This window comes from Schistocerca serialis, chromosome 5, assembly GCF_023864345.2.
Source record: "Schistocerca serialis cubense isolate TAMUIC-IGC-003099 chromosome 5, iqSchSeri2.2, whole genome shotgun sequence".
Classification (NCBI taxonomy): domain Eukaryota; kingdom Metazoa; phylum Arthropoda; class Insecta; order Orthoptera; family Acrididae; genus Schistocerca; species Schistocerca serialis.
In genome coordinates, this window is record NC_064642.1 from 482,240,706 (window position 1) to 482,268,410 (window position 27,705).

Here is a 27,705-nt window from a genome sequence, read left to right on the forward strand (position 1 = left end):
TGTCTTTCTGTGGGTTTCTTGTCAATTTTCGGTACGGAAATAAAGCTGACACTATTTTGTCGAATATAAGAATCATTACACCTCTCAAGTTACTCACAAAAATGTAAATGTTAGGGTGAACCAATTCCAACAAAGAGTGAAAACTGGAATGAAAACTGTTTTGCCATTCTCGAAAGCGCAGGTGCAGGCGGGCATCATATTCCTTCTACTTTTCAGACATGTTTGTACTAACGTAGGAATGCTTCCATTGTTTTATTTATATGTAATACTTTTCCAGTAGAGATAAAAGAAAAACGCGCATTTCAAGATGTTTGGCGTAATGTACTGCCCATTATTATTGCTAAATGGTAACATCAGTTAAAGTACAACAAACGAAAAGTTGTGAATTGTGAACACACTGCAGAAATATGTATACTGGACTGATTAGCTCTCTTGCGCATGGCGTCACTATAAGCCCGCATAGTCCGCGCAGAATACCTTGGCCGGTAGACGCGCAGTCGGCAGGGAACGTGTGGGGAGGGCGGTAGTGGTGAGGGTTATGGGGAGACGCTGTAGAGAAACGCCGCTCAGAACCGAAGCCTACGCTCAAGTTTTGGTAAATAGTAAGTGGAGCCCCTCCACGCCCAGAGTTGCTTGGTGACCATTCAAAAAGCTGTGTCACTCTGCTTTGTTTAGTATCAACGAAAATCCAGCTATTTATTTTTGCTTGGCTTGTTAACCGTTACTTTCAGAGAAGCGCCATGAGTGGCGAATTTTGAGTAAAACCAACACATTTCTCTGGTTGCCACATTAAAATTATCTTGTTCTGCCAAAACACAGCGTAGTTTACACAGTGCCATCTCACTAACATGTGGAAACACAGTTGCGAGAGAATTCTTACACATTGGTTTGTTAAGTTTATGAAGTGAGGAACAGGGGAAAAGTAAGTCAGTAGATTATGAAAAAGCATGTCCTCGGTACAAAATAAACCTGTAATTTCTTGAAACTTCCTGGCAAATTAAAACTGTGTGCTGGACCGAGACTCGAACTCGGGACCATTGCCTTTCACGGGCAAGTGCTCTACCATCTGAGCTACCCAAGGACGACTCCCGCCCCACTCTCACAGTTTCAATTCTGCCAGTACCTCATGTTTCACAGAAGCTCCTCTGCGAACCTTGAAGAATTAGCACTCCTGGAAGAAAGGATATTGTGGAGACATGGCTTAGCCACAGCCTGAGGGCGTTTCTGGGTTCTGTAATTTCTCCATTTATGTTCTTCCAAAACTTGTAGCATTTCTTGTTTCACCAGCTATCGATGGCTCCTAAAATTAGATTCTTTCATCAGAAAAATTAGTTGTTGTTGGAATAACACTATAGATAATAACCTTACGACAAAATTCTCTCCTCTTTATGTGCTATCATTTGCAAAAATCTCACTTGGATAAATAAATGTCATGAGACAAGGGCCTCCCGTTGGGTAGACCGTTCACCGGTGCAAGTCTTTAGATTTGACAACACGCACTCCCTGAGCAGAGAAAATCTCCAATCTGGCCGGGAATCGAACCTGGGCCCTATGACATTCTGTCGTGCTGACCACTCGGCTACCGGGGGCGGACTCACTTGGATATCTCAAGCCGTTTATGGAATATAAGGAATGTTGTGGATATTTCACACTGGCTTTATCGATGGTGCGCCGCGATCGCAAATGAGTGTGCTACATCACATCAATTTCCTCGAGATTGGTGAGGATTAGAGACCTCTACCCAAGATTAAAGAAACGTCTGATACGTTAACTAGTTTTCACGCACACTAACGCATTACGTTATATGCAACAATCGCAAAATCTTAGCGACCCCTATTTTTCATTGCAAACTTTTCGAATTTCGCACTGTATATTACTTCCACATAAATATATCAATAACTGTCACATCATCATGAACTTGACATATAAAGCTACAAGTAACGCAAAAATGAAATTTTTTTATGGAATAGTTTCTGTAAAATAATTTGATAAGGACTGCAGGGTGTGCGCCTCGATTCTGTCATCAACGACCGGCCGAAAGGCGGCAAGCACTGTTGGACTCCTCGGATTGATTTGTTTCGGTGGGCTCAAAATGACTTGTCTACTAACTACTCCTCCCCCCCCCCCTTTTTTTTTTCGTCCCAGGGACATACACTCTTAGACATTGGTTGAGCAATGATGTATTTATTAAATCGCAATGCGATTGTCATATGTCACGGTCTTGTATGTACTTAAATTGCATGCACATTTAGTGTAAAAAGCCTTCTCAAACAAATGGGCTCATGAAACACAGGAGTTACAATTTTTAGCGTGTGAAACTAGTGTTGTTTTTGAATGTGTTTATGTTCAGCATGAAACCTCATTTAGTGAAGCATAGTTCAGATCAAGGACTGTGATGAACATTTTCTTTGAGACTGATGTAATACTTGTGATATGAAATGTAGTGTGCTGTGTAAATTTTGCAAGAAAACTATTAGAGTTATCAACGGTGTACTTGATCCGCATCTTAGGTATGCTGAAACTGCAATGCATAAAATGAATATTGAAGATGTGATGGCAGAAAGTCAGCTTGTTATGCAAGTATCTTTTCCTGATGCTAACGAAAGCAGTAAACAATTGATAGCCTGCCAGTTCTGTACGGACAATTCAACAAAGGCAAAGTTCTTTGGGCCATGAAAGTAGTGTGCAATAATTTTAGCTTAAAATCCATTGATAAGTTTCAGGAACTATTTATGACAATGTTCCCCAATAGTACCAATGCTGGAAAAATATCATGAACTGCATCAAAATTATCCTGTTTTATATCGAATGCTAGAGGGCCCCATTTCCATGTGCTGTTATTAGATGACCAATAAAAATCAGGTCCTTGTACATTCGTAGATGATGAATTAATAAACAGAGAAATATAAAAGCAGCTTGATATCAAAATAAGGTACTGGCCACATGTCAGCGATGGAGTCAGTTCATCACTTCAACACTTACAAAAAGTCTGTGCAGAAAATCGTGGGCGGTAGATGAGCAGACAGCAGGGCACGCATTGGGAGAGCAGTAGTGGTGGGGCTAGAGAGGGATGCTTGTAGGGGAAATGCCATTCTGAACTGAAGCCTACACTCAAATTTTTTGTAAATATTAGGTGGGGCCCCTTCACGACCACACTTGCGTGGTGACCATTCAGAAATAGCTGTCACCTTTTGAATGTTGGGCTCCATAAGGTTCCCTTTCTGTGCAGCAGCCATAGAATATAAAATTATAAATAATGTAGATGCTTTGATTAGTACCTAAAAAGAAATTCGCCAAAAATTTAGCAGTTTATTTTCTCCTGACTTGTTAACCATCTGTAACTTTCAGAGAAGTGTCACGAGTGGCGCCGAGTGGTTCTAGGCGCTACAGTCTGGAACCGCGCGACCGCTACAGTCGCAGGTTCGAATCCTGCCTCGGGCATGGATGTGTGTGATGTCCTTAGGTTAGGTAGGTTTAAGTAGTTCTAAGTTCTAGGGGACTGATGACTTGAGCAGTTAAGTTCCATAGTGCTCAGAGCCATTTGTCACGAGTGGCAGATTTCGAGTACCTACAAATTTCTCTTGTTGCCATGTTAAAATTTGCTTCTTTTGCTAAAACACAGTGGTGTTTACACAGTCTCACCTCGCTAACATGTTGGGCAGATGCAATTGCGAGAGAATTGTGAAATAGTGGTTTATTAAGTGAAGAACTCAGGAAAAATAAATCGTATCTTAAGAAGAAGCACATTCTCTCTACAAAATAAACATTTAATGCCTTCACTTATGTTGTTCCAAAACCTATAGCCAGCAGCTGTTCATGGCCCTTGAAAATTGCATTCTCTCATTGAAAAAGTCTATAGTTGTGGAATAACACGGTAGATAATGAGGTTTTGCATAATAACCATGAGCCTCGATTCTGTCATCAATGACAGACCGAAAGGCGGCAGACAGGGTTGGCCTCCCCTTCTGAACAAATGAATGAACTTGCCCAGCACTTTTTATGAAAGTTGGTCACTGCGCATAGCCCACCATATCCTGTGCAGACCCTGCCTGATGTCTCATGCTACAGTAAAAGACATGTGATGAACAAAAGATGATATCTGGAACTAACTGACATTGGCACCTGCTCTATACATATTGCACATGGTGTTTTTGGGAAAGGGTCAGAAAGGGTTCACAGTTTATGGTCAGGAAAGGGCGGATGTAATGACACAGACACAATTTTTTTAATACTTCCTCCAATAAGAATAGATGAATTCAAGAAAATTCTGCATGCTTCCCAAGTTGAAATTTCTCTGACACTTGTAATGTAGTGCATTGAAAGACTATTAAGTCAGTGGTGTGCTGATGAAATGGAAATTGGATGTGAAACAAGGAAAATCTTTAAAAAAAAATACTGCTCAAGTGCAGAAGTCACTTTTTCTTTGTATGAGAGAATTTTATGAAAAGTAGCACACCATCATCTTAAAAATTACCGGCCAACACTGTAATTGTGCAATAGAGTAGATGCCTTCATCTTGAAAATAGATGTAAATCATGGGCTGTGAACTCCATCAAAAAAATCACAGAAAATGTTATATTAACTTCTCCAATACCTATTGAAATCATCTCTCATGAGTGGAAGATTCTTCAGTGTCATACAATACCAGGTGATGTGTATATTGCAAAGGACATTGACAGAAACATGCAGAAGTTGATTATTGGCCATTATTTGCAAAAAATATTTTTCATAAAAAGTTTTGCAGCTAGTGATGTGTTCCCAAACCTGAAGAGGTTGGTGAAAACCGAGTCAGGGTGGCGATTCTTCTGGAAAGCCTGGTATTCTCAGGCAATTACATTTTGCCTGGAAAAATCGGGGAAATCTTAGGGAATTTCAGAAATTTCATTAAATCTTAGGGAATTCTGTGTTTTTAACCTAGCTTTGAAATTTAATTTAATTGAGTTTCATATATCACATAGTTCAAAATAATATGTCAAATGTGTTAATTATATGAATATTATTCTGTATAAATTATCAATGTTTAGAAGCTGCGTGTAAACTAATGCTTATGGTGTATATCACTTGAGAGGAAAGAAGTCATTATTGTGGTATCCGCTCCCTCTGCTCACCATTAATTTATCAGGAATTTTTGACCCCTGAATGTGTGAGTAGCCACCTTCTGTATTAGTAGTGGTAGATAGCAATGCAGATCCAGAAAGCAGATTTCCCAGTGTTAACAATTTTCTCACAGAAACTAGAACACACCTTCCCCAGAATTGCATAGAGCGCAGTTGAATCTATAAAAGATGGATTGAAACAATACAGCTATGAAATAAAAGTTTCTATAAAATAATTTTTGAAAAGAAATTGTACAGTTCGTCAGTGTTACTTAGCTAGACCTGAGGAAGAAAAATGATTACAAGAAGAGTGTGCAAGGAAGAGGAAAGAATGATATGAAAAGAGGAAAAGAGAAGTAGTAGAAGAAGAAAAACAGGGAAAAAATATTTTAGCAAAGTAAAAAAAAACTTAAAGGAAAGAAAAAAAATTGGAAAGGGAGGAAAAGTGTATCTAATCAGAATTACATGCCTACAACAAACTTTTATCTGAGGCAAATAAGAGAATTGAAAATGCCCTAAAAGTCAGTGATTAGCCAGTGTGAGAACAGCACAAAATAAACTAAATGACACAACTATTGCTCATTGAAAAAATATGAGAAAAACAAAAATACAAAGAAAAAACAATTTAACTATGTTAGAATATTTTTGTATAGAGTCTGCTACCAAGAAAGTAAAGAAGAATTGAATGAAGATGTTTTGTTTATTTGAAACTGCCAGTACCTCATCTCCTAACTTCCAACCTTCACACAAGCTCTCGTGTGAAGCTGCAAGACTAGCACTCCTCTGGCTAAGTCATGTCTCTGCAGTATCCTTTCTTCCAGGAGCTCTAGTTCTGCAAGTTTTGCTGGAGAACTGTGAAGTTTGGAAGGTAGAAGACGCGATCCTGTCGCAAGTAAAGCTGTAAGGACAGGTCATGAGTCGTGCTTGGGTAGCTCAGTAGATGGAACATTTGCAAGTGAAAGGCAAAGGTCCCAAGTTAGTGTCTTGGTCTGGCACATAGTTTTAATCTGCCAGGAATTTTCATATCAGTGCACCCTCAACTGCAGAGTGAAAGCTTCATTCTGGGTAAGCAACCCCCAGGCTGTGACCAAGACATACCTCTGCAGTATCCTTTCTCCCAGGAGTGTTAGTATTGCAAGTTTTGCGGGAGATCTTCTGTGAAGTTTGGAAGGTAGAAGGCGAGGTACTGGCAAAAGTAAAGCTGTGAAGATGGGTCATGGGTCATACTTGGATGATTCAGTCAGTAGAGCACTTGCCTGCGAGAGGCAAAGTTCCGAGTTTGAGACTTGGTGCTGCACACTGTTTAGTCTGCCAGGAAGTTTCAAATCAGCACACACTCTGCTGCAGAAGGGAAATGGCAAAGTTCCGAGTTTGAGTCTTGGTGCTGCACACTGTTTAGTCTGCCAGGAAGTTTCAAATCAGCACACACTCAGCTGCAGAAGGGAAATGTCAATATTCCAGTTCGAAGAGGTATATACCCGCATTTGTTCATCCCGAAAATCAAACTGGAGCAGGAAATGAGAGGGGGGGGGGGGGGGGGGGGCGAACTGGTACACGAAGTACCCTCTGTCACACGACACAAGGCAGCTTGGTGAGTAGGTGAGTATAGATGTAGATGTAGAATGCTTATTCTGTTATGCTCACTTCAATTCACCCTGGCCTAAACCGGCCTGTTGTCCTTCAGCCATCAACAGGCTGGCTGGTATTGTGAGAAGAGGTCCAGAATGAGAGAAATCTCTATTACATCACTGATGCTGAGACTTGTGTTCAAGTGATACATAAGTTCTCTTGTCATCACTAATATGTTTATGCTCTTATGTCTTAAGGCTTTATAATTTCCTTCTGAAATCAATTGAAATTGTATCTCAATTGATTAAATTTTAGTAACCATTTTGACTTGAGTCAATTAAAAATTCACTTAAAAAAATAAATAAAAAATGCTCGAAACGGTCCAGGAAGGAGCTATAGTAGTATTGATCTCAAACTCTATGCTGTAGAATACAGTATTTGGCCAATAAGAGGAGGAGAGGTGGTGGTGTAAAATTCATGATCACCAGACTTTGTACATAAATTCTGGATTCAGTTCTAAATCTCTCCACACCATCTTCTGGAGTGAATGTTTTTGACACTGCATAAAATTCTATCTGTCAGATGGGCTGCATGCTAAACTCGGGAGTCCCCTTCATGGTGTTAGAGAGGAGTAGCCCCTGTGTTGGCATTGGGTTTCACACTCTTCCACATATCACCATCATACAACACCATAGGATATACACATCCATTGAAGTCACATTATGACATTCTCTTATCTCTCTCACACTGCACAGGACCATTGTCCGTGAAGTAAGAAAACCCTTTCTGATTATGGGGCTGAACCTACTCCTTGGGACCTCCCAGTGAACGGTGCCATACAAAACACTATTTTTGTGCACTACTGGCTACTTTGTTTGAAAATATTCTTATATTCGAAGAACACAAAGACTTCCAACAATTTGAGAATTGCAGTGTGAGCTTCAGCACATGCTGGTTTGTTGTATAAAACAGCTTCAGACATTTGTCAAATATTTGGTGTTAAGTATGTAAAACCTTTATAGTTGAGCAAGCTAACCCCACTCCCCCACAAAAAGCTAGTTTTTCACGTAGCTCAGTGTTTATGATGTCATATCTCCTGAACTTAAGTGTTGTCCAGTGATATCATTTTACAGGTACATTCTGTGCTATACCTGGATATTGTCTCAAAATGTATTCCTAATATGTAAGTTATAAAGAAGTAATGCATTAAAATGTCATGCCTGATGATGAAGTTTTGCTGCATGAACAGCGAAAATGTAGTAAGTGATACAAGTCATGAAGTGAAGTGCTCGCATTCTCAAATACGAGTTGTATGTGGTCTGGGTAATTTTTGTGTTACGAGTTATGCTGCCTCAAGACATATGCAAAGTTTCTAACTGAAATACTTGGCTTCCTGTGCTAAGCTTTTAATGTAAGATATGCCTCTTAGAGAGTATATTATGACAGCATTTTAATTTTTTTAAATTTACTCAATAATTATATGAAGTACTGAAAATTAAATAGTTATTGCCTCTGGAACCTGTTAGATAGGCAACCTGCAACTGGGCTTTAATAATAATTATCTAAAGAACAAATTTAAAAAAATGAAGTGCATGTAGAAGGTGGCAATAAGTGTGACCTTAGTGGTTGAGGCTTAAAAAATATCCTAAACTTAATTTTTAAAAATGAGAAATCGAAGAAATACCAGACTAGACTATTGGAAGGTGCAAGAGTGTGTGTACTTCAAAAAAAGAAAAAGAAAACAGGCACAATCGATTTCCTAGTACTGTTAAAATTTTGTCTAGTGCAATATTAGGCAGATAGAATATTGATAAAAAAAAGGGTAATATTGGGGCCATTCCAAAAATTAGGTCACACTTGAACTCAGTTATCTAACATTACTTCATGACTAAATAATAATATATTTTCTATAAAGGAAATGATTCGTGGGGATATGAGCCCCATTCTTAACATTTGCTGAATTAAAAGTAAATAACAGACAGACAAATTTGGTCAAAGCATGCCTGAAAATACCAAATTGGAAGTTAAGATTTTCAGCGTATTTTTGTAACAATTTGAAATTCAAACCAGACTTTTGCAAGGAGACTGAAGTTAGATCTGCACACTTCAGTATTCTGAGAAAAAAGCACCATTTAAGAATGTAAAAAAAGAACAAAAAGAAACAGACAAAAGTAGCCAAGTAATACCTGAAATTGAAAATAAAGAAGTCACAATTAAACTTACCTGTTTTTGGTGTAGAGATAAATTAAACTTTTCTTAATTTTTTTGTTTATAGAAATCACTGTAATCTGACTTTGGATAAGTCTTTGAAGTCTAAAAATGTAAATATCTTGGAGAAGTTAACAAAAGATGCAAACCAGGGAGAAATTATTCAAAGCATTGGATTAACTAAATACAGTCCAATGAGAAATCGTGAGATTCCATAATAAGTCTCCAGTTACAGTAAAAGGCCATTCCCACACATAAAAGCCAAAATCATACTCTGCAAAAAAAACTTGACTCTCCTAGATACAACTGGAAAAGACTATCGAAACAAGTCAAACATTCTACAATAAAAATAAATACAAAGAATGTAAATATATTGAATGAAGACATCAAGTGCATAACAGTTTTTGAGATTCTGTGAAGAAGGGAACGGTGCAGAATGAAAAGTGCATGGTTGTTTTTTTAAAGAAACACACACACACACACACACACACACACACACACACACACACAAACAAACAATTGGCATAACTGTAGATGAAGCTTGTAATCTGCACAAAACATTCTTGGTTGTATCAGAGTCCTTTACTTTCAATTGTTAGGCAAAATACTTGTTTATTTCCTTGCAATAATGTTGTTTTGTGAGATATCATGATGTGGTACTGCTGTTGTCATGGTTAAGATTTCTCATTGAATAATTTGTTTACAGATGCTGCTCTTTCTCCACAACATGGAAAAGCAAACTCAAGCAATGGAGATGGACTGATTAATGACTTAAGACTTCTTTCACTTGAAAAACAGCTGAACATAGAACAGAAGGTAAAACATATATACCTGTTCTTTTAAGTTACAGTTCCGCATTGAAGCAGAAGATGCACAAAATTAGATACTAAGCTAATGGCTCAGAGAAGACAGTCAAAATAGTGTCAGGAGTGGATTCAGATAGTATTTAATGTATTGTAGCCTTTCCTTTTTTAAAACTTTTCATACTTACTTTTTCCCTATTGCTTTCAGTTTCCTCCCTTAAGCTCTTTCCTTGGTAGCAGTTTATCTTTAGCTGTAGGAGGAAAATGAAATTGTGTTCTTACCATGTTAAAATTTGAGTCCAGTTTAGTATTTTCAGTAATTTTTATTGTTTATTTTGGTTAGAAACTAGGTGTCTGCTATGAACCACTTTTGAAGTGCCAAAACTTGTAAATTGTGAGTTATATAGCAAACACAAACAGCTCTTCAGTAAACTGTTAATGTAATAAATCATAGTTTCAACAGTTATTTGACAGAGCTGTTTTCATAACACACATAAGTATTCAGTAATTCATTCCTGAATTACATGATAATCAGATGAAGCTGTCCAAGTCTAAAATGTATTAAGGTTAAGGTATTGTTTTGATTACATTATTTGTTTGGCCAGTAGCAACTTAGTCCTCACCACAAAATTTATAAATCTTGAACCTAACTTAAAACAGTGGAAACTCCAGGTAGCCATTTTGGCTTACCTTTGTATGCTTGTTCAAGATCACTAGTGCAAGATAACTTTCACACAATATCTGCATGATCTCATGTACGCATTTAAAAGCCAACGCAACAGTCAGTCTGACATGGTGGGGTCATTATGTAGCCTTTCAGTAGAGCCTCCAGACAACAAAGGGGTCACATTACTGATGCTTGAGCATACCAAGGGGTGAATGCCTATCGTGGGGCATCAGGGCCCCTGGCAATGGCTGTCGTACCAAATGACCTTTGCTGCGGTTGGGTGGTACCTGTAGGGAGTGGGTGGCCTGAGGGTGGACATTTTGCACTTAAAGTCACCTCTGCTGCACAGTCTACAGCTCTTCAGGCGAACGATTGTATGACACACCCATGAACATTGCTCCACATAAACATTTGAAAATGGTCCAAGGAATTGTCTTACACAGGTATCTCACACTCCATACAGATGAGCTATGGGTTAATCTTGAAAGATGAGGTGTACATTTTATCTGACGTGCCCAGAAAAGTCCTAAGGATGATTGAACAAATACATGTACTTGTATCTTAGCTTTTGAAGGGAATTTCCTCCCGGAAACAGTTAGTTACAGTGTGCAGGTGTGACGTGAAACTTTTAAGTCCTGCCACCAATGAGGTGCTTATGATGCTTACGCTTTGGTCATATGTCATCCTGCTGCGCAGTGGACCCAAAATGTGGTAACTGCTGATGATCACTCCATGAAGGTAGTCCATGTGACCAACGATGTTTGTGTGTTAATTGCACTGAACATTATCCTTTACACCAGTTCGCGCAGTCGTAAAGAAAGAAAAGAAAATACAGGAATGTAAGTCTGTTGATTGGCTGTCCTATACTGAAGTACTAAAATAATAACAACGCCCATATCCTGTTGCTATGATGACAAATTATGTGAAAACAATTGAGATAAGGCTAGTCACATGACCGTGGAGGAGCCAAAGCCTCCCACGCCTTTGGATTTTGAGCCAGTGCTCATTGGTGTGCTTCCATCCCTGTTAGTGACAAGCAGTGATCTGGGAGGATGGCTGGCCCTCCTGGCCCCTATTGCCTAACTTGGACACTCGTAAGATGATTATTCATTGGAACTGTAATAGATATTACCGTCAGCTGCTGGAATTACAGCACTTTATTTCCTCCTCTTCTGTAATTTGCATTGCTCTACAAGAAATTCATTTCACTGTTGTCCATGCCCCAATACTATGCAGTTATCATGCATTGTGTCAGAACCGAGCTGGCTCCAAAAGGGCATCTGGAGGGATCTGTATGTTACGGAACATAGACATCACCTGTGAGTGGATTCCCCTTCATAACACAATGGAAGCAGTATGGTTGCAAACTAACTCAGCGATCATTATTTGCAACATTTACCTATCTCCAGGAAGGCCACTTACTTTCACTGAGTTGACCAGTTGAATCCAACAATTCTCCACCCTTTTCTCATACGTGGGGCTTTCAGTGTGCACTCTCCCTTTGGGGAAGTACCACTTCATCGGATAGGAGCCTTCTGTTACACCAGCTTCTTACCAACCGTGATCCATGTTCCCTCAGTACTCGCCCATGGCACCTTTTAGCTATATCTTCCCACAATCTCGTGGCTTCACTACTTGTGGTCACTACATAACAATCTTTGTGGCAGTGACCATTTTCAATAATCCTGTCAGTTCTTTGCCACCACAAAATGCAATTGCAACCAAGACTATTTTTAACCAATACTGTTAAGCACTGGTTTGCTGTATGCCACATAAGGATTGGAAGAATTTCAATAAGATGTGATATGCTTTAACATCTCCTGCTGGTCGGGAATGCCATTCATTGCCAAGAACGGGTGTAGTGTTTTTATGGCGGAACTGATAGCTGTTGACAGAACTTTCCAACGTATTAAAAAGGCCTTCCTTGACCATGTTTTGATATGTAATGACTCAATGAGCATACTCCAGGCCGTTGACCGATGTTACTCTTGTTGCCCTATGGTATCTGCTATTCATGACCTTGCTTAACTTCATCATACTGCCTGCTCGATTATCTTCATGTGGGTCCCAAGTTATGTGGATATCCCCGGGAATGAAGTGGCCAATTGTTTAGCTAGAGGAGCTATTACTTGTCCCCCATTTACTTTGACGACCCCAGGTGCGGATTTGCAAGTGAAAACAAAATCTCTGCTCCATCAGAGATGGAAAAGCATCTGGCAGACTACTAACCCCCCTCTAATAAACTGTGCACTATCAATCGAGGAGAGTACTGCTTCTCCCAGAAGAAGTCCGCCATCCTGTGTTGCTTATGCATTGGCCATACCAGGCAAACTGATAAGTTTTGTTATTGTTGTTGTTGTTGTTGTTGTGTGTGTGTGTGTGTGTGTGTGTGTGTGTGTGTGTGTGTAAAGCTCCATTCCCATATTGTTGTTGCAGAGGCTTATACATGATCAGTACCTCATACCCTGGTGGAATGACCGCTCTTTCTGGTCCTCCATGCTAATAGAAATATTTTCAGAAACTTTTAAAATCTAAAAAACTTTCAGTAGCAGCTTAGTTGTTAGTAGGTCCTTTATTACAGGATCAAACATAACTGGTTTCGCAGTGATTTAATCACATCCTCAGGTGTATACATACAGCTAATTTAACATTGGTGTGTTAAAAATAAACAGTTTCCCAATGTCCAGAAGGCATTCGTAATGTCAGAATTGCCTAAATTGGATGATTACAAGACCTGCCCTTCTCTGTATACATTCAGTATTCCTTGTTAGTCCTATTTGGTACGGATCCCAGATACTTGAGCAGTATTCTAGAATGGTGAACATGAGTAGTTTGCAAGCAATATCCTTGCACTTCCCCAGTATTCTACCAATAAACTGAAGTCTATTACCTGCTTGATCCACAGCTGAGCCTAAGTGATTATTCCATATCATATCCCCCCCCCCCCCCACGAACCATGGACCTTGCCGTTGGTGGGGGGGCTTGCGTGCCTCAGCGATACAGATAGCCGTACCGTAGGTGCAACCACAACGGAGGGGTATCTGTTGAGAGGCCAGACAAACGTGTGGTTCCTGAAGAGGGGCAGCAGCCTTTTCAGTAGTTGCAAGGGCAACAGTCTGGATGATTGACTGATCTGGCCTTGTAACAATAACCAAAACGGCCTTGCTGTGCTGGTACTGCGAACGGCTGAAAGCAAGGGGAAACTACAGCTGTAATTTTTCCCGAGGGCATGCAGCTTTACTGTATGATTACATGATGATGGCGTCCTCTTGGGTAAAATATTCCGGAGGTAAAATAGTCCCCCATTCGGATCTCCGGGCGGGGACTACTCAGGAGGATGTCGTTATCAGGAGAAAGAAAACTGGCATTCTACGGATCGGAGCGTGGAATGTCAGATCCCTTAATCGGGCAGGTAGGTTAGAAAATTTAAAAAGGGAAATGGATAGGTTGAAGTTAGATATAGTGGGAATTAGTGAAGTTCGGTGGCAGGACGAACAAGACTTCTGGTCAGGTGACTACAGGGTTATAAACACAAAATCAAATAGGGGTAATGCAGGAGTAGCTTTAATAATGAATAGGAAAATAGGAATGCGGGTAAGCTACTACAAACAGCATAGTGAACGCATTATTGTGGCCAAGATAGATACGAAGCCCACACCTACTACAGTAGTACAAGTTTATATGCCAACTAGCTCTGCAGATGACGAAGAAATTGAAGAAATGTATGATGAAATAAAAGAAATTATTCAGATTGTGAAGGGAGACGAAAATTTTATAGTCATGGGTGACTGGAATTCGTTAGTAGGAAAAGGGAGAGAAGGAAACATAGTAGGTGAATATGGATTGGGGGACAGAAATGAAAGAGGAAGCCGCCTGGTAGAATTTTGCACAGAGCATAACTTAATCATAGCCAACACTTGGTTCAAGAATCGTAAAAGAAGATTGTATACATGGAAGAACCCTGGAGATACTAAAAGGTATCAGATAGATTATATAATGGTAAGACAGAGATTTAGGAACCAGGTTTTAAATTGTAAGACATTTCCAGGGGCAGATGTGGACTCTGACCACAATCTATTGGTTATGACCTGTAGATTAAAACTGAAGAAACTGCAAAAAGGTGGGAATTTAAGGAGATGGGACCTGGATAAACTGAAAGAACCAGAGATTGTACAGAGATTCAGGGAGAGCATAAGGGAGCAATTGACAGGAATGGGGGAAATAAATACAGTAGAAGAAGAATGGGTAGCTTTGAGGGATGAAGTAGTGAAGGCAGCAGTGGATCAAGTAGGTAAAAAGACGAGGGCTAGTAGAAATCCTTGGGTAACAGAAGAAATATTGAATTTAATTGATGAAAGGAGAAAATATAAAAATGCAGTAAGTGAAACAGGCAAAAAGGAATACAAACGTCTCAAAAATGAGATCGACAGGAAGTGCAAAATGGCTAAGCAGGGATGGCTAGAGGACAAATGTAAGGATGTAGAGGCCTATCTCACTAGGGGTAAGATAGATACCGCCTACAGGAAAATTAAAGAGACCTTTGGAGATAAGAGAACGACTTGTATGAATATCAAGAGCTCAGATGGAAACCCAGTTCTAAGCAAAGAAGGGAAAGCAGAAAGGTGGAAGGAGTATATAGAGGGTCTATACAAGGGCGATGTACTTGAGGACAATATTATGGAAATGGAAGAGGATGTAGATGAAGATGAAATGGGAGATATGATACTGCGTGAAGAGTTTGACAGAGCACTGAAAGACCTGAGTCGAAACAAGGCCCCCGGAGTAGACAATATTCCATTGGAACTACTGACGGCCGGGGGAGAGCCAGTCCTGACAAAACTCTACCATCTGGTGAGCAAGATGTATGAAACAGGCGAAATACCCTCAGACTTCAAGAAGAATATAATAATTCCAATCCCAAAGAAAGCAGGTGTTGACAGATGTGAAAATTACCGAACTATCAGCTTAATAAGTCACAGCTGCAAAATACTATCACGAATTCTTTACAGACGAATGGAAAAACTAGTAGAAGCCAACCTCGGGGAAGATCAGTTTGGATTCCGTAGAAACACTGGAACACTTGAGGCAATACTGACCTTACGACTTATCTTAGAAGAAAGATTAAGGAAAGGCAAACCTACGTTTCTAGCATTTGTAGACTTAGAGAAAGCTTTTGACAATGTTGACTGGAATACTCTCTTTCAAATTCTAAAGGTGGCAGGGGTAAAATACAGGGAGCGAAAGGCTATTTACAATTTGTACAGAAACCAGATGGCAGTTATAAGAGTCGAGGGACATGAAAGGGAAGCAGTGGTTGGGAAGGGAGTAAGACAGGGTTGTAGCCTCTCCCCGATGTTGTTCAATCTGTATATTGAGCAAGCAGTAAAGGAAACAAAAGAAAAATTTGGAGTAGGTATTAAAATTCAGGGAGAAGAAATAAAAACTTTGAGGTTCGCTGATGACATTGTAATTCTGTCAGAGACAGCAAAGGACTTGGAAGAGCAGTTGAATGAAATGGACAGTGTCTTGAAAGGAGGATACAAGATGAACATCAACAAAAGCAAAACGAGGATAATGGAATGTAGTCTAATTAAGTCGGGTGATGCTGAGGGAATTAGATTAGGAAATGAGGCACTTAAAGTAGTAAAGGAGTTTTGCTATTTGGGGAGCAAAATAACTGATGATGGTCGAAGTAGAGAGGATATAAAATGTAGGCTGGCAATGGCAAGGAAAGCGTTTCTGAAGAAGAGAAATTTGTTAACATCCAGTATTGATTTAAGTGTCAGGAAGTCATTTCTGAAAGTATTCGTATGGAGTGTAGCCATGTATGGAAGTGAAACATGGACGATAAATAGTTTGGACAAGAAGAGAATAGAAGCTTTCGAAATGTGGTGCTACAGAAGAATGCTGAAGATTAGATGGGTAGATCACATAACTAATGAGGAAGTATTGAATAGGATTGGGGAGAAGAGAAGTTTGTGGCACAACTTGACCAGAAGAAGGGATCAGTTGGTAGGACATGTTCTGAGGCATCAAGGGATCACCAATTTAGTATTGGAGGGCAGCGTGGAGGGTAAAAATCGTAGAGGGAGACCAAGAGATGAATACACTAAGCAGATTCAGAAGGATGTAGGTTGCAGTAGGTACTGGGAGATGAAAAAGCTTGCACAGGATAGAGTAGCATGGAGAGCTGCATCAAACCAGTCTCAGGACTGAAGACCACAACAACAACAACATCCCTACGAATTGTTGCACCCAGGTATTTGTACAAGTTAGCTCATTCCAACTATGACTGATGATGTTATAGTCATAGGATACAACATTTTTTTCATTTTGTGAAGTGCACAGTTTTACATTTCTGAACATTTAATGCAAATTGCCAATCTCTGCACCACTTTGAAATCTTATCATGATCTGACTGATTATTTATGCAGCTTCTTTCAGACGGTATGTCATTATAGATAACTGCATCATCTGCAAAAAGTCTGAGACATGTGACACTGAAAAATCATTCAATATAACATGCTGTGTTCTCCCAACCAAAAAGTCCTCATCCAACCACAAATTTCACTTGAAACCCACACGATCGAACTTTTGGCAATAAGTGTAGGTGTGGTACTGAGTCAAATGTTTTTCAGAAATCAAAAAATACTGCATGTACCTGACTGCCTTTGATCCAAAGCTTTCAGTACGCCAAGTGAGAAAAGTGGAAGTTGGGTTTCACTTGATCGACGTTTTTGGAATCCTTGCTGTTTGGTGTGGAAGAGGTCATTTTCTTCAAGATACCTCATTATGTTTGACCCCAAAATTTGTTCTGAGATTCTACAACACATTGATGTCAAGTTATTGGATGGTAGTTTTGTGGATCACTTCTTCTATCCTTCTTGTAGATATGTGTTACCTGTGCTTTCTTTGAAACACTTGCACAGTTTTTTGTTCAAGGGTTCTACAATAGATTTTAGTTAGAAGAGGGGCTAACTCATACAGAATCTGATAGGGATTTCATTGGGCCTGAGAGCTGTGTTCAATATTAATAATTTCGACTGTTTCTCAACACCACTGAGACAAATACTGATTTCACTCATCTTTTCAGCAGTAAGTTTCTTGGCTACATCTCCATTTTCTAGTAGCCAATCCTTTCAATATACAATTGAATTTTCCCCACAAATCTTACTACTATCAATTTCAAGTTTCAACCAGCTTTTTGTACCTAATTTTACGTGAGCTTCACTGCTTTTCAGGAGTGCTTTGAACTCTGGCACTTTGCTGCAAAAGCTGTGGCAGTTAACCACTAGGGTTTTAATACTCTCATGTGTGTGAGGCATTTCTTTCAATCATGTACTGATATTTTGGGTTTCCTACAGCTGTTGTTATCTGGATTAGCTGGAGAACCACCTAATCTAAAAAAAAAACCGTGTGCACCCACAGTCAGATACCTGGCTAGCAGCCTCTGATGTGCAGTGCAGTTTTATGCAGTGTCTCTATTGTAAAAAGATTTGTGAAGCAACAAACCGTATTAGGTTATTAGGAATTTAAATATTTCTTTTAACTCCAGTTCTGATTTCCCGTGTAACCTCTCCTATTCTGTGGTAGTAGTTTCTACCTATTCCTTCTTTCTCTCTTTATTTCTGTAAATTGGATGAAGGAATTTTAAGTTTTGAAAACATATTTGTTCTTTCTAAGTGTTCATGTATCCTGTCTTTTCAGAAGGCTGGTTGGTGAGCAACGTTTTTCCTTTCGTTTTAATTTGCAATTTAATTTTTTACTTATCTTTAAATTTTGTATTTTTTGTACACATGAAGCTTATACTGTACAGTTACCTACATTCTTATACAACTCCTTTGGTAGAAGAACTGAACTGTTGTATAGACTTTGTGACTTTGAAAAGGCTAGCCAGAACTAATTGTAAATTTGTTTCTCTGTACAGGTGAAACAGGGAGCTGAAAATATGATAGCAAGTTTGACAGCCAGTCACTCTAGAGATAAAAAGCTTTTAGCTGAAGCTCATCAGATGTTGGCCGACTCAAGAGCTAAAATAGAGTTCCTGAAAATGCGCATTTTGAAAGTAAAGCAGCTACGACATAGCAGTGTGGATCCTAGTTCAGTACCTAACAGTACCAGTAGTAATGGGAGTGGCGAAATGAATCAAACCAAAGGTAAATTGTGACTGATAATCCAATGCTTACCTGGGGGAATTTTTGTAAATGGTAATTATTAATAAAGTTCATATAGGTAAGTATTCAGGTTATACATCGTGTGTTTTAGAGTAAGTTAATTGTTGCACTAATTATGGAAATACTTATCTACCTTCATTTTACCATGCTATTATGAAGAAAGATTAAGGAAAGGCAAACCTACGTTTCTAGCATTTGTAGACTTAGAGAAAGCTTTTGACAATGTTGACTGGAATACTCTCTTTAAAATTCTAAAGGTGGCAGGGGTAAAATACAGGGAGCGAAAGGCTATTTACAATTTGTACAGAAACCAGATGGCAGTTATAAGAGTCGAGGGACATGAAAGGGAAGCAGTGGTTGGGAAGGGAGTAAGACAGGGTTGTAGCCTCTCCCCGATGTTGTTCAATCTGTATATTGAGCAAGCAGTAAAGGAAACAAAACAAAAATTCGGAGTAGGTATTAAAATTCATGGAGAAGAAATAAAAACTTTGAGGTTCGCCGATGACATTGTAATTCTGTCAGAGACAGCAAAGGACTTGGAAGAGCAGTTGAATGGAATGGACAGTGTCTTGAAAGGAGGATATAAGATGAACATCAACAAAAGCAAAACAAGGATGATGGAATGTAGTCTAATTAAATCGGGTGATGCTGAGGGAATTAGATTAGGAAATGAGGCACTTAAAGTAGTAAAGGAGTTTTGCTATTTGGGGAGCAAAATAACTGATGATGGTCAAAGTAGAGAGGATATAAAATGTAGGCTGGCAATGGCAAGGAAAGCGTTTCTGAAGAAGAGAAATTTGTTAACATCCAGTATAGATTTAAGTGTCAGGAAGTCATTTCTGAAAGTATTCGTATGGAGTGTAGCCATGTATGGAAGTGAAACATGGACGATAAATAGTTTGGACAAGAAGAGAATAGAAGCTTTCGAAATGTGGTGCTACAGAAGAATGCTGAAGATTAGATGGGTAGATCACATAACTAATGAGGAAGTATTGAATAGGATTGGGGAGAAGAGAAGTTTGTGGCACAACTTGACCAGAAGAAGGGATCGGTTGGTAGGACATGTTCTGAGGCATCAAGGGATCACCAATTTAGTATTGGAGGGCAGCGTGGAGGGTAAAAATCGTAGAGGGAGACCAAGAGATGAATACACTAAGCAGATTCAGAAGGATGTAGGTTGCAGTAGGTACTGGGAGATGAAGAAGCTTGCACAGGATAGAGTAGCATGGAGAGCTGCATCAAACCAGTCTCAGGACTGAAGACCACAACAACAACAACATTATGAAACAAAGACATGTTAGCATTAAGAACTTTTGTGTGTTTGGTATGTCATATGTCAACTTCCATACTCAGTTTCACAACCGTAAAAATTATTTCTGCACACCAGTGAACCAGGTGCGTTTATATGGTATGTGAGCCTTCTGCAGTTTGGATGGTGTCTTTAAAAAGCTGCAAATACCTTACCCCTGGGGATGTGCGAGTCAAAATTAGGCAAAAAAGTAATGTGGGGAGACTTTACTTTGTCATACCACTGCAGCTAGTTCAAGGATCTTCAGTTGACCCCTTTATAGCCCATATTATTGAAAAATATTTTCATCCTATATTCTGTCTGTTTTGTATTTTGGGTACAAGAACAGAAATTGTATGAAGACCAGTCTTAGTTGGTCTCATGGTGCTACTTTGAAACTGTGGCAGTATAAATACTAGATTCATCTCAAAATAAATGATGTACCACATGATAAAATGATTTAAAAATTGTACCTTCTTTGTGCCAAGATATTCACTTCCAACTCTACATATAATCGGCAAAGAGTCACCATTAATATATGAATCTTTTCTTTTGATCGATACCTTTTGTTCTGTGAGGATTGATTCATATCTTTGGTTAGTTTCCATATTTGACTTTTAGTCAATATTATTTTTATACCCTCATGCTGACTCAATATGATGAGCCAAATATAAGGTCTTTTTCTAAAATAAAATTAGTGTTTGACTAGCATAGTGTTAGTACCCGTTTCTTTCAAAGTGCTCTGTTGTCAGCTCATACTGTTGTCCCAGGAACCTCCCCACTTTGCTGCACAGTCCTGGAAAGCATGTTTTCGGATATCCTTTAGTGTCCATGACAAATTCTCTTTAATGTCATCAGTGGTGTCAAAATTATGTCATTTAAGCATAGATTTTAATTTTGGAAACAAGAAAGTTGCATGGAGCAAAGTGTGGGTAGTAGCATGACCGCAGTTGGACATTAAACTGATTTTTGGCAGAAAAGTCATAAATTGCCTATCTTTGTGGGCAAGGCACAGTACAATAATAAAAGTTCACATTTTGTCATTGAGGCAAACATTCAACAAGCACAAACTCATTAACATTGGGGAAAAAACCTGTGAATACCAATTTGATATGAGCCTGTCTTAATGCTGTCGTCATAAATCCGACACTTGTTCCTATGACAATATGCAGGAGCCCAGCTCAGTCATTCAGTGTAGAGAAAGCCAACGCACACTAATCGATACTTGGATGCAGATAATTTGTGTGCAAGAATGTGGGTCCGTAACATGCTAATGCATAGAGCAAAGATTATTTCTGATGATGATGACCACTTACAGTCTGAACTGGAATATTTGAGACACGTTTTCAGAGAGAATTCTTATAGCAAAGGAAACATTAAAAACATGTTCACGTGCAATGAAGGGCACCTTTTGAATTGGCAGAAGAGGCCAAGTTGGCTGCTTTCCTGCTGTACTATGGAGCAACGAGCCGCAAGTTAGGATGTGTGCTGCAGAGACATGAACTGAGACCAGTATTCTGGCATAACCCCAAGATATGAGACATGCTATGCCCTGTTAAAGAAAACATTGTTTTTCAGGTGCCCGATGTGTGTGGTGTCCCTTGCGAAAACAGTAGCACCTATATAGGTCAAACAATTTGCACAGTTGCAGAGCTTTGTACTGAGCACAAGCGACATATTAAAAAAAGGGAGCTTGGCAACTCAGTCATAACTGAGCCTGGAAAACTGTCACAAAATATGGTTTGAAAAGACAAGAGTCTTGGCTCATGCATCATCATATTGGGATTCTGTTATAAAGGAGGCAGCTGAGATGAAAATAAACAGCAGCATTTTTAACTGAGACCAAGGGTACACAATTAGTAGGGCATGGGTGTGGGCATTGGATATTGAAAGAAAGCAAAGACAGATACATGATGCTCATAGGGAGGCGGGAACAGCAGTTTCAAGTGTGGCTCAGGCTCCTCATGCCGCTTGACATCACTAGGTCCCATGGCAGGCTGAAGCTGCTATGATATGCCCAATATGTTTCCACATCTGCCTCATTTCGGCCTTCTCCATTTGGTACCATAGGCTGCAGTCACGTCTGTACAAAGGAGATAACCATACCAGTCTTGGCAGTTAGTTGTTTTTACTCCTGTCACAATGGCAGAAATAGCCATCAAAAGCTTGAGTATTTTATTTGAATTGATGCGTCTTGAAAACTGAAAGATTTTACTCAGAACAACTCTCTCTTGACCACCGGATTGTCCCTATGTGACTTACCCTGAGTCTGCCACCATTGTCCCTTCATTGCATTTTATCCAGTGAATGATGCCCTGCCTTCAACTATGTTACCTCTCCCAGTTTTTTCATCATGTTTAGAGCACTAACTGCCATCCTTCTCCTAAACATGTAGTTGTCTGCTAGCTAGATATGTGTTCCATGGATCATGAAAAACATTATGACAACAAACACAGAACATACATTTAAAAAATATATGTATTTGTATGGCTACTTGCTGGGCAATTTAAGGTTTTTGTATACATGAATAATTATTTCTATTCAATAATTTGTCTTTGGTGTATAATGAGTTATTGAGAAGAAACACCTTTAACTTAACATCTGGAAACATTTCTGCTGGCTGTCAGACATTTTGTTTCCATGACTAGAGTGTCAGAGTTGTATAGCACCCCTTAAAGTGCCAAAGGTAATTCAGTAAAGTGTAATGCAAATCACTTTCCTTCTAGTGTTGTACAGATTATCCAAGTGGATTTCAGTGCCACTGGTTTATATGTGTTAGTCTTGTGTAGTATTTTCATGAGAACAACATTCTCAACTTTCATCTCAGTAGAGGTAATTCTTTTTATTTATTGCCATTTTGCGAGTTTTCTGCAATTTATGCCAACCAGACCGGTTTACAATATGTAAGTTTTTCTTTGTAATGCACTAGTTCTAACAAATTTTGCAGTATCAGCTTTTTTATCTAGCAGTCATTAGTGCCTACTGTTACAACAAGAAAATAATATATCATTATTGTACTTTCACTTAAATAGCTTGTGCACCTGCATTAATTAAAATGAGCTTTTTTTTTTTACTTTGTACAATTACAGCTCAGTTAAGCAATAAAAATATTTCGATGAAACATTTCAGAAGAATTTTAGGATGATGGAATTGTATTTTTTCCCTTCGTACTGTCTTTTCATCAAGATACCACCCCATTAATTAAAGTTTATAATTACTATCAGTTATAATTATATATTTATTGCATATTTGCTTTCTTTAACAGACAAATTTGAAACACCACTTGAAGAGAGAGTGGAAGAATTGAGGCACAGACTGAGGATTGAGGCAGCTGTTGTAGAAGGTGCAAAAAATGTTATAAAAATGCTGCAGAGTTCCAAAGTTGTAGATAAAAGAGCCCTTCAGGAAGTAAGTAGCGTTTCAACATACAATTTTTCACTTGACTCACTACATTTTTGTATGAGAAAGTTGTATTTTATTTTGATTTATATTTGAAAGAGAGAGTCATCATGAAAAAGCTGTCAACTGAAAACAGCACTATAAAATTCAGTAACCGAATAATTTTCTCCATTTTGATTTCCTGCAGACTTGCCTTCCTATTAAATGTACACAGACAAGTGCTGTAGAAATCATGAATAAGTCACTTATGTATTTACATTTGTTGAATAAGTAATATATTAGGAGACATATTTTTGTGTGTCAAGGTGGACTGATAATTCCACTTGGTACACAATGTTACAATTGACTTAGTTTTCTCTATTAGTATTATTAGCACTGCATGAAAGGAACTAGTTGAGTTGTGATACTCTCCGAAAATAATTTCTTTGAACCTGGGCCCACGGCCTGTGTAATTATTCAGTGAAATCATGTTTTCCTTTGCTAGCCTGTATTTTCTAAAGATAAGTCTGTGTCTATCTTGATGCTGATTTCTTCAACATATAAACTTTTGTTTAATAAACATAGCTTAATAAATAAAAATTGATGTCAGTTGGTAACTTCACAGAAAAATTGAATCATCTACCCTGCTGGATATCTGATTTTTTTCATCACCATCGTGATCATAGTACCTTCAGAATAAAATAAAATAACATTACTAGTTTTACTGGTCCAAGTGGTGTTTCTGTAACTGTTTATGATCTTAGCAAAATGGGGGTTTCTCTGCAGAGTTAATATTAGTGAGGTCATGGATTCTCACAATTCTGAGGGTATCAACTTAGATGATGAATGATCTTATAATATCTAGGAGGATGTTTAAATCCTTGAGTTTCTGTATTTATGTGGCTTCTGGAATATCTCAACAAAGCGACTATAACGTTGTAGCCCTGTCACCGAAGGCAAAAACAAAGTTTGAATAAGGGGGAAAATTGTGTACTTGAAAATTTTTGTCTACTTACATGAAAGGATGTCGTGAACAACATACGAAAAATACACACCGGTAGTGTATGAGCTGGATGGTGGGGCCTTAAATGTTACTTTTTTATGTTTTTCTTATATAACTCTAAAACTGTGGCAACTAGCAAAAATGTTTCCCAGTACAAAATTAGATTTCCTGCAAGGGAAGTTCTATTCACTTTTTCTGTAGGACTAATAACCCCGCATTCCAGGTGATGGAAAGGTCACAGATTACTAAAAATATTGTTTTAATGGTATAAAACTACTGTTTACTGTTAAATGGATTGTGTTAAGAACAGATATCGAATATGTGTACAATGTCTTTAGTGCAGTAGAGCCATAATAATAGATGAATTATGTAGTGGGGATGTAACAGGGTGTGTGGAGCAGGGTGGAGAGTAGAAGTGCAAGGGAAATTTGGTCACCGGATTGTGGTCATACAGTTCCCTCCTCCATAGATCTGGGAACTACAACAGCGAGCAGGTGATTCCTCACTCTGTCTACCCCACTACATCACAAAAGCAACTACAGGGTGTTTCACAAAGTTATACAGACGTTCTGCAGCGCAACTCATGATCCCTGGTGATGTGGTGCACAGACGTGCCCAGAGAGGGAGTGTAACACTAGGATAATGATTTGAGCTACTAATAAAACTAATGCAAGAACTGCATAGGGATGGAATCTGCGTAAATCTCTGCCCACTATTCTACACTTCTATAGGAGAAATAGTTTCTTAATCACACTGTCCAGCACCTGAGGTGTTCTTCTGGGAAAGGTGACCTCTCATCCCAGGTGCTGCTTGCTTTTGATTTTGCAGACAGAGGGCGGATTCACCTGCTCATTCTTCAGCTAGCACACCTATGAAGGGGGAAAGGTGTGACCACAGTCCGGTGACCTACCGTCCCTCACACTGCTGCTCCCACCAGTCCCCTCTCCACCCTGTTACAGCCACAAAACACAATTTATCCCTAAATACCACTCTACTGCACTTAAACACAGTACACGTGTAGTATTTGTTTTTTACCCACTTCATTTAACAGTAATTTTATGCCATTAAAACACTATTTTTAGTAATCTGTGATTTTTCCCTCCTCTGGAACACTGAAACTATTAGTCCCAGAGAAAAATAAATTGGATGTTTTTTGTATGAAATTTAATATAGTTTTCGAGTTATTAAAGAAAAGTGTAAAAATTATCTTTAAATGTTCCTTCCCCCATACCCCACTGGTGGGGATTTTTGGTATGTTGTTTATGACACTCCCTCCTGCTGCTGTACAAAAATTAGCAATTACACTATTTTTGCCTAATTTTTCTTCACTAACTGGACAGTTGTCTCTTTCCCCTTGCTATCTGGTATTTTAGATATTTTTACCCCTTTGATATTCATTCCACATTGAAGATAATGGAAGTTTTCTTCTGTGATTGCGATAGAATGGTATGTCAGAATGATCTCTCCCTCCCTCCCTCCCTCCCCCCCCCCTCCCCCCTTTCCTGTTTCCACATACAGTTACCAATTTTCAAACACTCTTCACTATATGATAATGAAAATGATTGGTCACATTTTGGTAACAGCATCACTCCCTGCTGCTGCAGTTCCTTGTCCCTCCTTATTTTGTGTTTCACCAGTTCCTGTACTTCAAGAACGAGTCATGATAACTAAGTAAGGTGATATATTCATAAGAAACTGGACTTGTGTCCAACATTTTTTATTTGGTGATCATGCAGAGAGCCTCTGTTCAGGAAGTACCCTCACTTTTTTATTTTCATCTAGTTAAACTTGCCACCCTGAAGTTGAAATTTTCTTACAGCCTGATCCTTATCAGTTTGCTCTTGAGTGCGTGTAAATTAAAAATAATAATAATTATTATTATTACTTCATAATTTCACCAGATTGCACATTAGTGTGAAAATATTATTATTATTATTATTATTATTATTATTATTATTATTATTATTATAAGGCAAAGTACCACTATGAGCTATAACTCAAAGACCCCGAATGTACCATGCAGTCATTGTAATTATGTTTGTTGAGAAAGATTTATAAACAAAAGGTGAAATTTGATCGTTGTGCATGAATAATTGCCTGGTTATGCTCAATAAAACCACATACCCAAGCCAGGCTGTAAATTTGGCCTTTGCTTTTTTAACTACATAAGCCATGGTGTTACTGTACACTGTGTCCTTTTTCTTTTCATGATTCATTCTTTTTCTAGTACTTGAATGATAAAATTTTATCAGATTCTATCTCTAGTTCTTTTCTTTCACATCTTTAGCCGAAGAGGACTGTATGTCCATACTGCTGCTGCCATCGCTTTCATAGATCTCATGTAGGGTACTAAAAATTGGGTAATAGAGATCAAGCTACACACAGGCGCAGGCAGTCTTTCCCCCCCCCCCCCTCCTCTTTCCGAAGAATATCAACAAGTCCGTTATTATTCCTGACATAATTTCCTAATGTTCACTTTGTTGTTTTTCATAAACAGTCATGCCTTTCAAATGAATTGTTCAATGATGCAGATATAAGTTATTGTAGTTAATGGACACTGAAGTCTATTTCTTTGAATTGAATTGCTTTAAATGGCTGTTTTCATGTAATGATGAAATTAGAAAAGAAACTCATATCTGTAGAGACAGAAATTGAAATTACATGCAGGACTGTAATATATGCAAGACTCAGTATTCAGGTTGGTCATAAACATATAAGTGGATCTTTATATCTACTGCGAGACTTAACTCTCTTATGTAACTGTAAAATTTGGAGAAAAACTTCAGCTAACTCGTATGTATGTATCCCAATCATATTGTCATTGTTGGAGGATACTCCAATCATCCAACAATAACTTGTGATAGTTGCAGTTTTGTAAATGATGGGCATGACAGCATCATTTGTACAACAGTATTACACGTGTTCTCTGAAAACTGCCTAGACCAGATAGTTCAGAACTGGAAATATATTGGATTTAATGACAACATATAAACCAAACCTATTTGAAAAAGTCTGTATTGGAAGTGGTATCTGTGGCCATCAGGCAGTTCAGCGACCGAGTAGGAAGTTGTAGATGTTCAGTTAGTTAGATAAAGAGACATTGTAGTGCGTTTAAAATTAGTTGCATCTTTTGACAGTTCTGCACAGGGCGAGTAGGGGAAGCATAGTTGTCTGTGTGTGCCGAGCACGTCACTGGCCGACCATAAAGCCATGCTTACCTTACATCACGAACGTTAGTGGCCGCCGGGCAAACATTCTTTGGTGGTAAAGAAATGCCGTAAATGAACAGAACAGTTAAATCTATCATCTTTTATACATAACTCACAGTTATGGTGTAAGTGAAGCGATCCCAAGGGAAGAAGCATCACTGTCCTCTTTCTTGGAACTGGTACTGGCACCCACTGAAATTAACATCTCTTCAATCTATTCTTCCAGCAGTCCTTACGAATCGATGTCTCCTCGACTACCTTTTTCACATGACTGACAACTTGAAACCGATCCTGAGGGATAACATTTGCA

The 27,705-nt window shown here is 38.7% G+C and overlaps 1 protein-coding gene across 4 annotated transcripts in view; it reads left to right on the top strand.

Annotated features, from left to right (window-relative positions):
• Positions 1 to 27,705, top strand: part of LOC126481251 (serine/threonine-protein kinase N) — a 335,672-nt gene that overhangs the window by 139,913 nt on the left and 168,054 nt on the right. For all 4 annotated transcript variants that reach the window (XM_050104868.1, XM_050104869.1, XM_050104866.1 and 1 more), the window contains exons 3-5: positions 9,580 to 9,689; positions 18,271 to 18,499; positions 23,071 to 23,213. In XM_050104868.1, the coding sequence (XP_049960825.1) occupies positions 9,580 to 9,689; positions 18,271 to 18,499; positions 23,071 to 23,213 (482 nt within the window). The remainder of the gene's footprint in view (positions 1 to 9,579; positions 9,690 to 18,270; positions 18,500 to 23,070; positions 23,214 to 27,705) is intronic.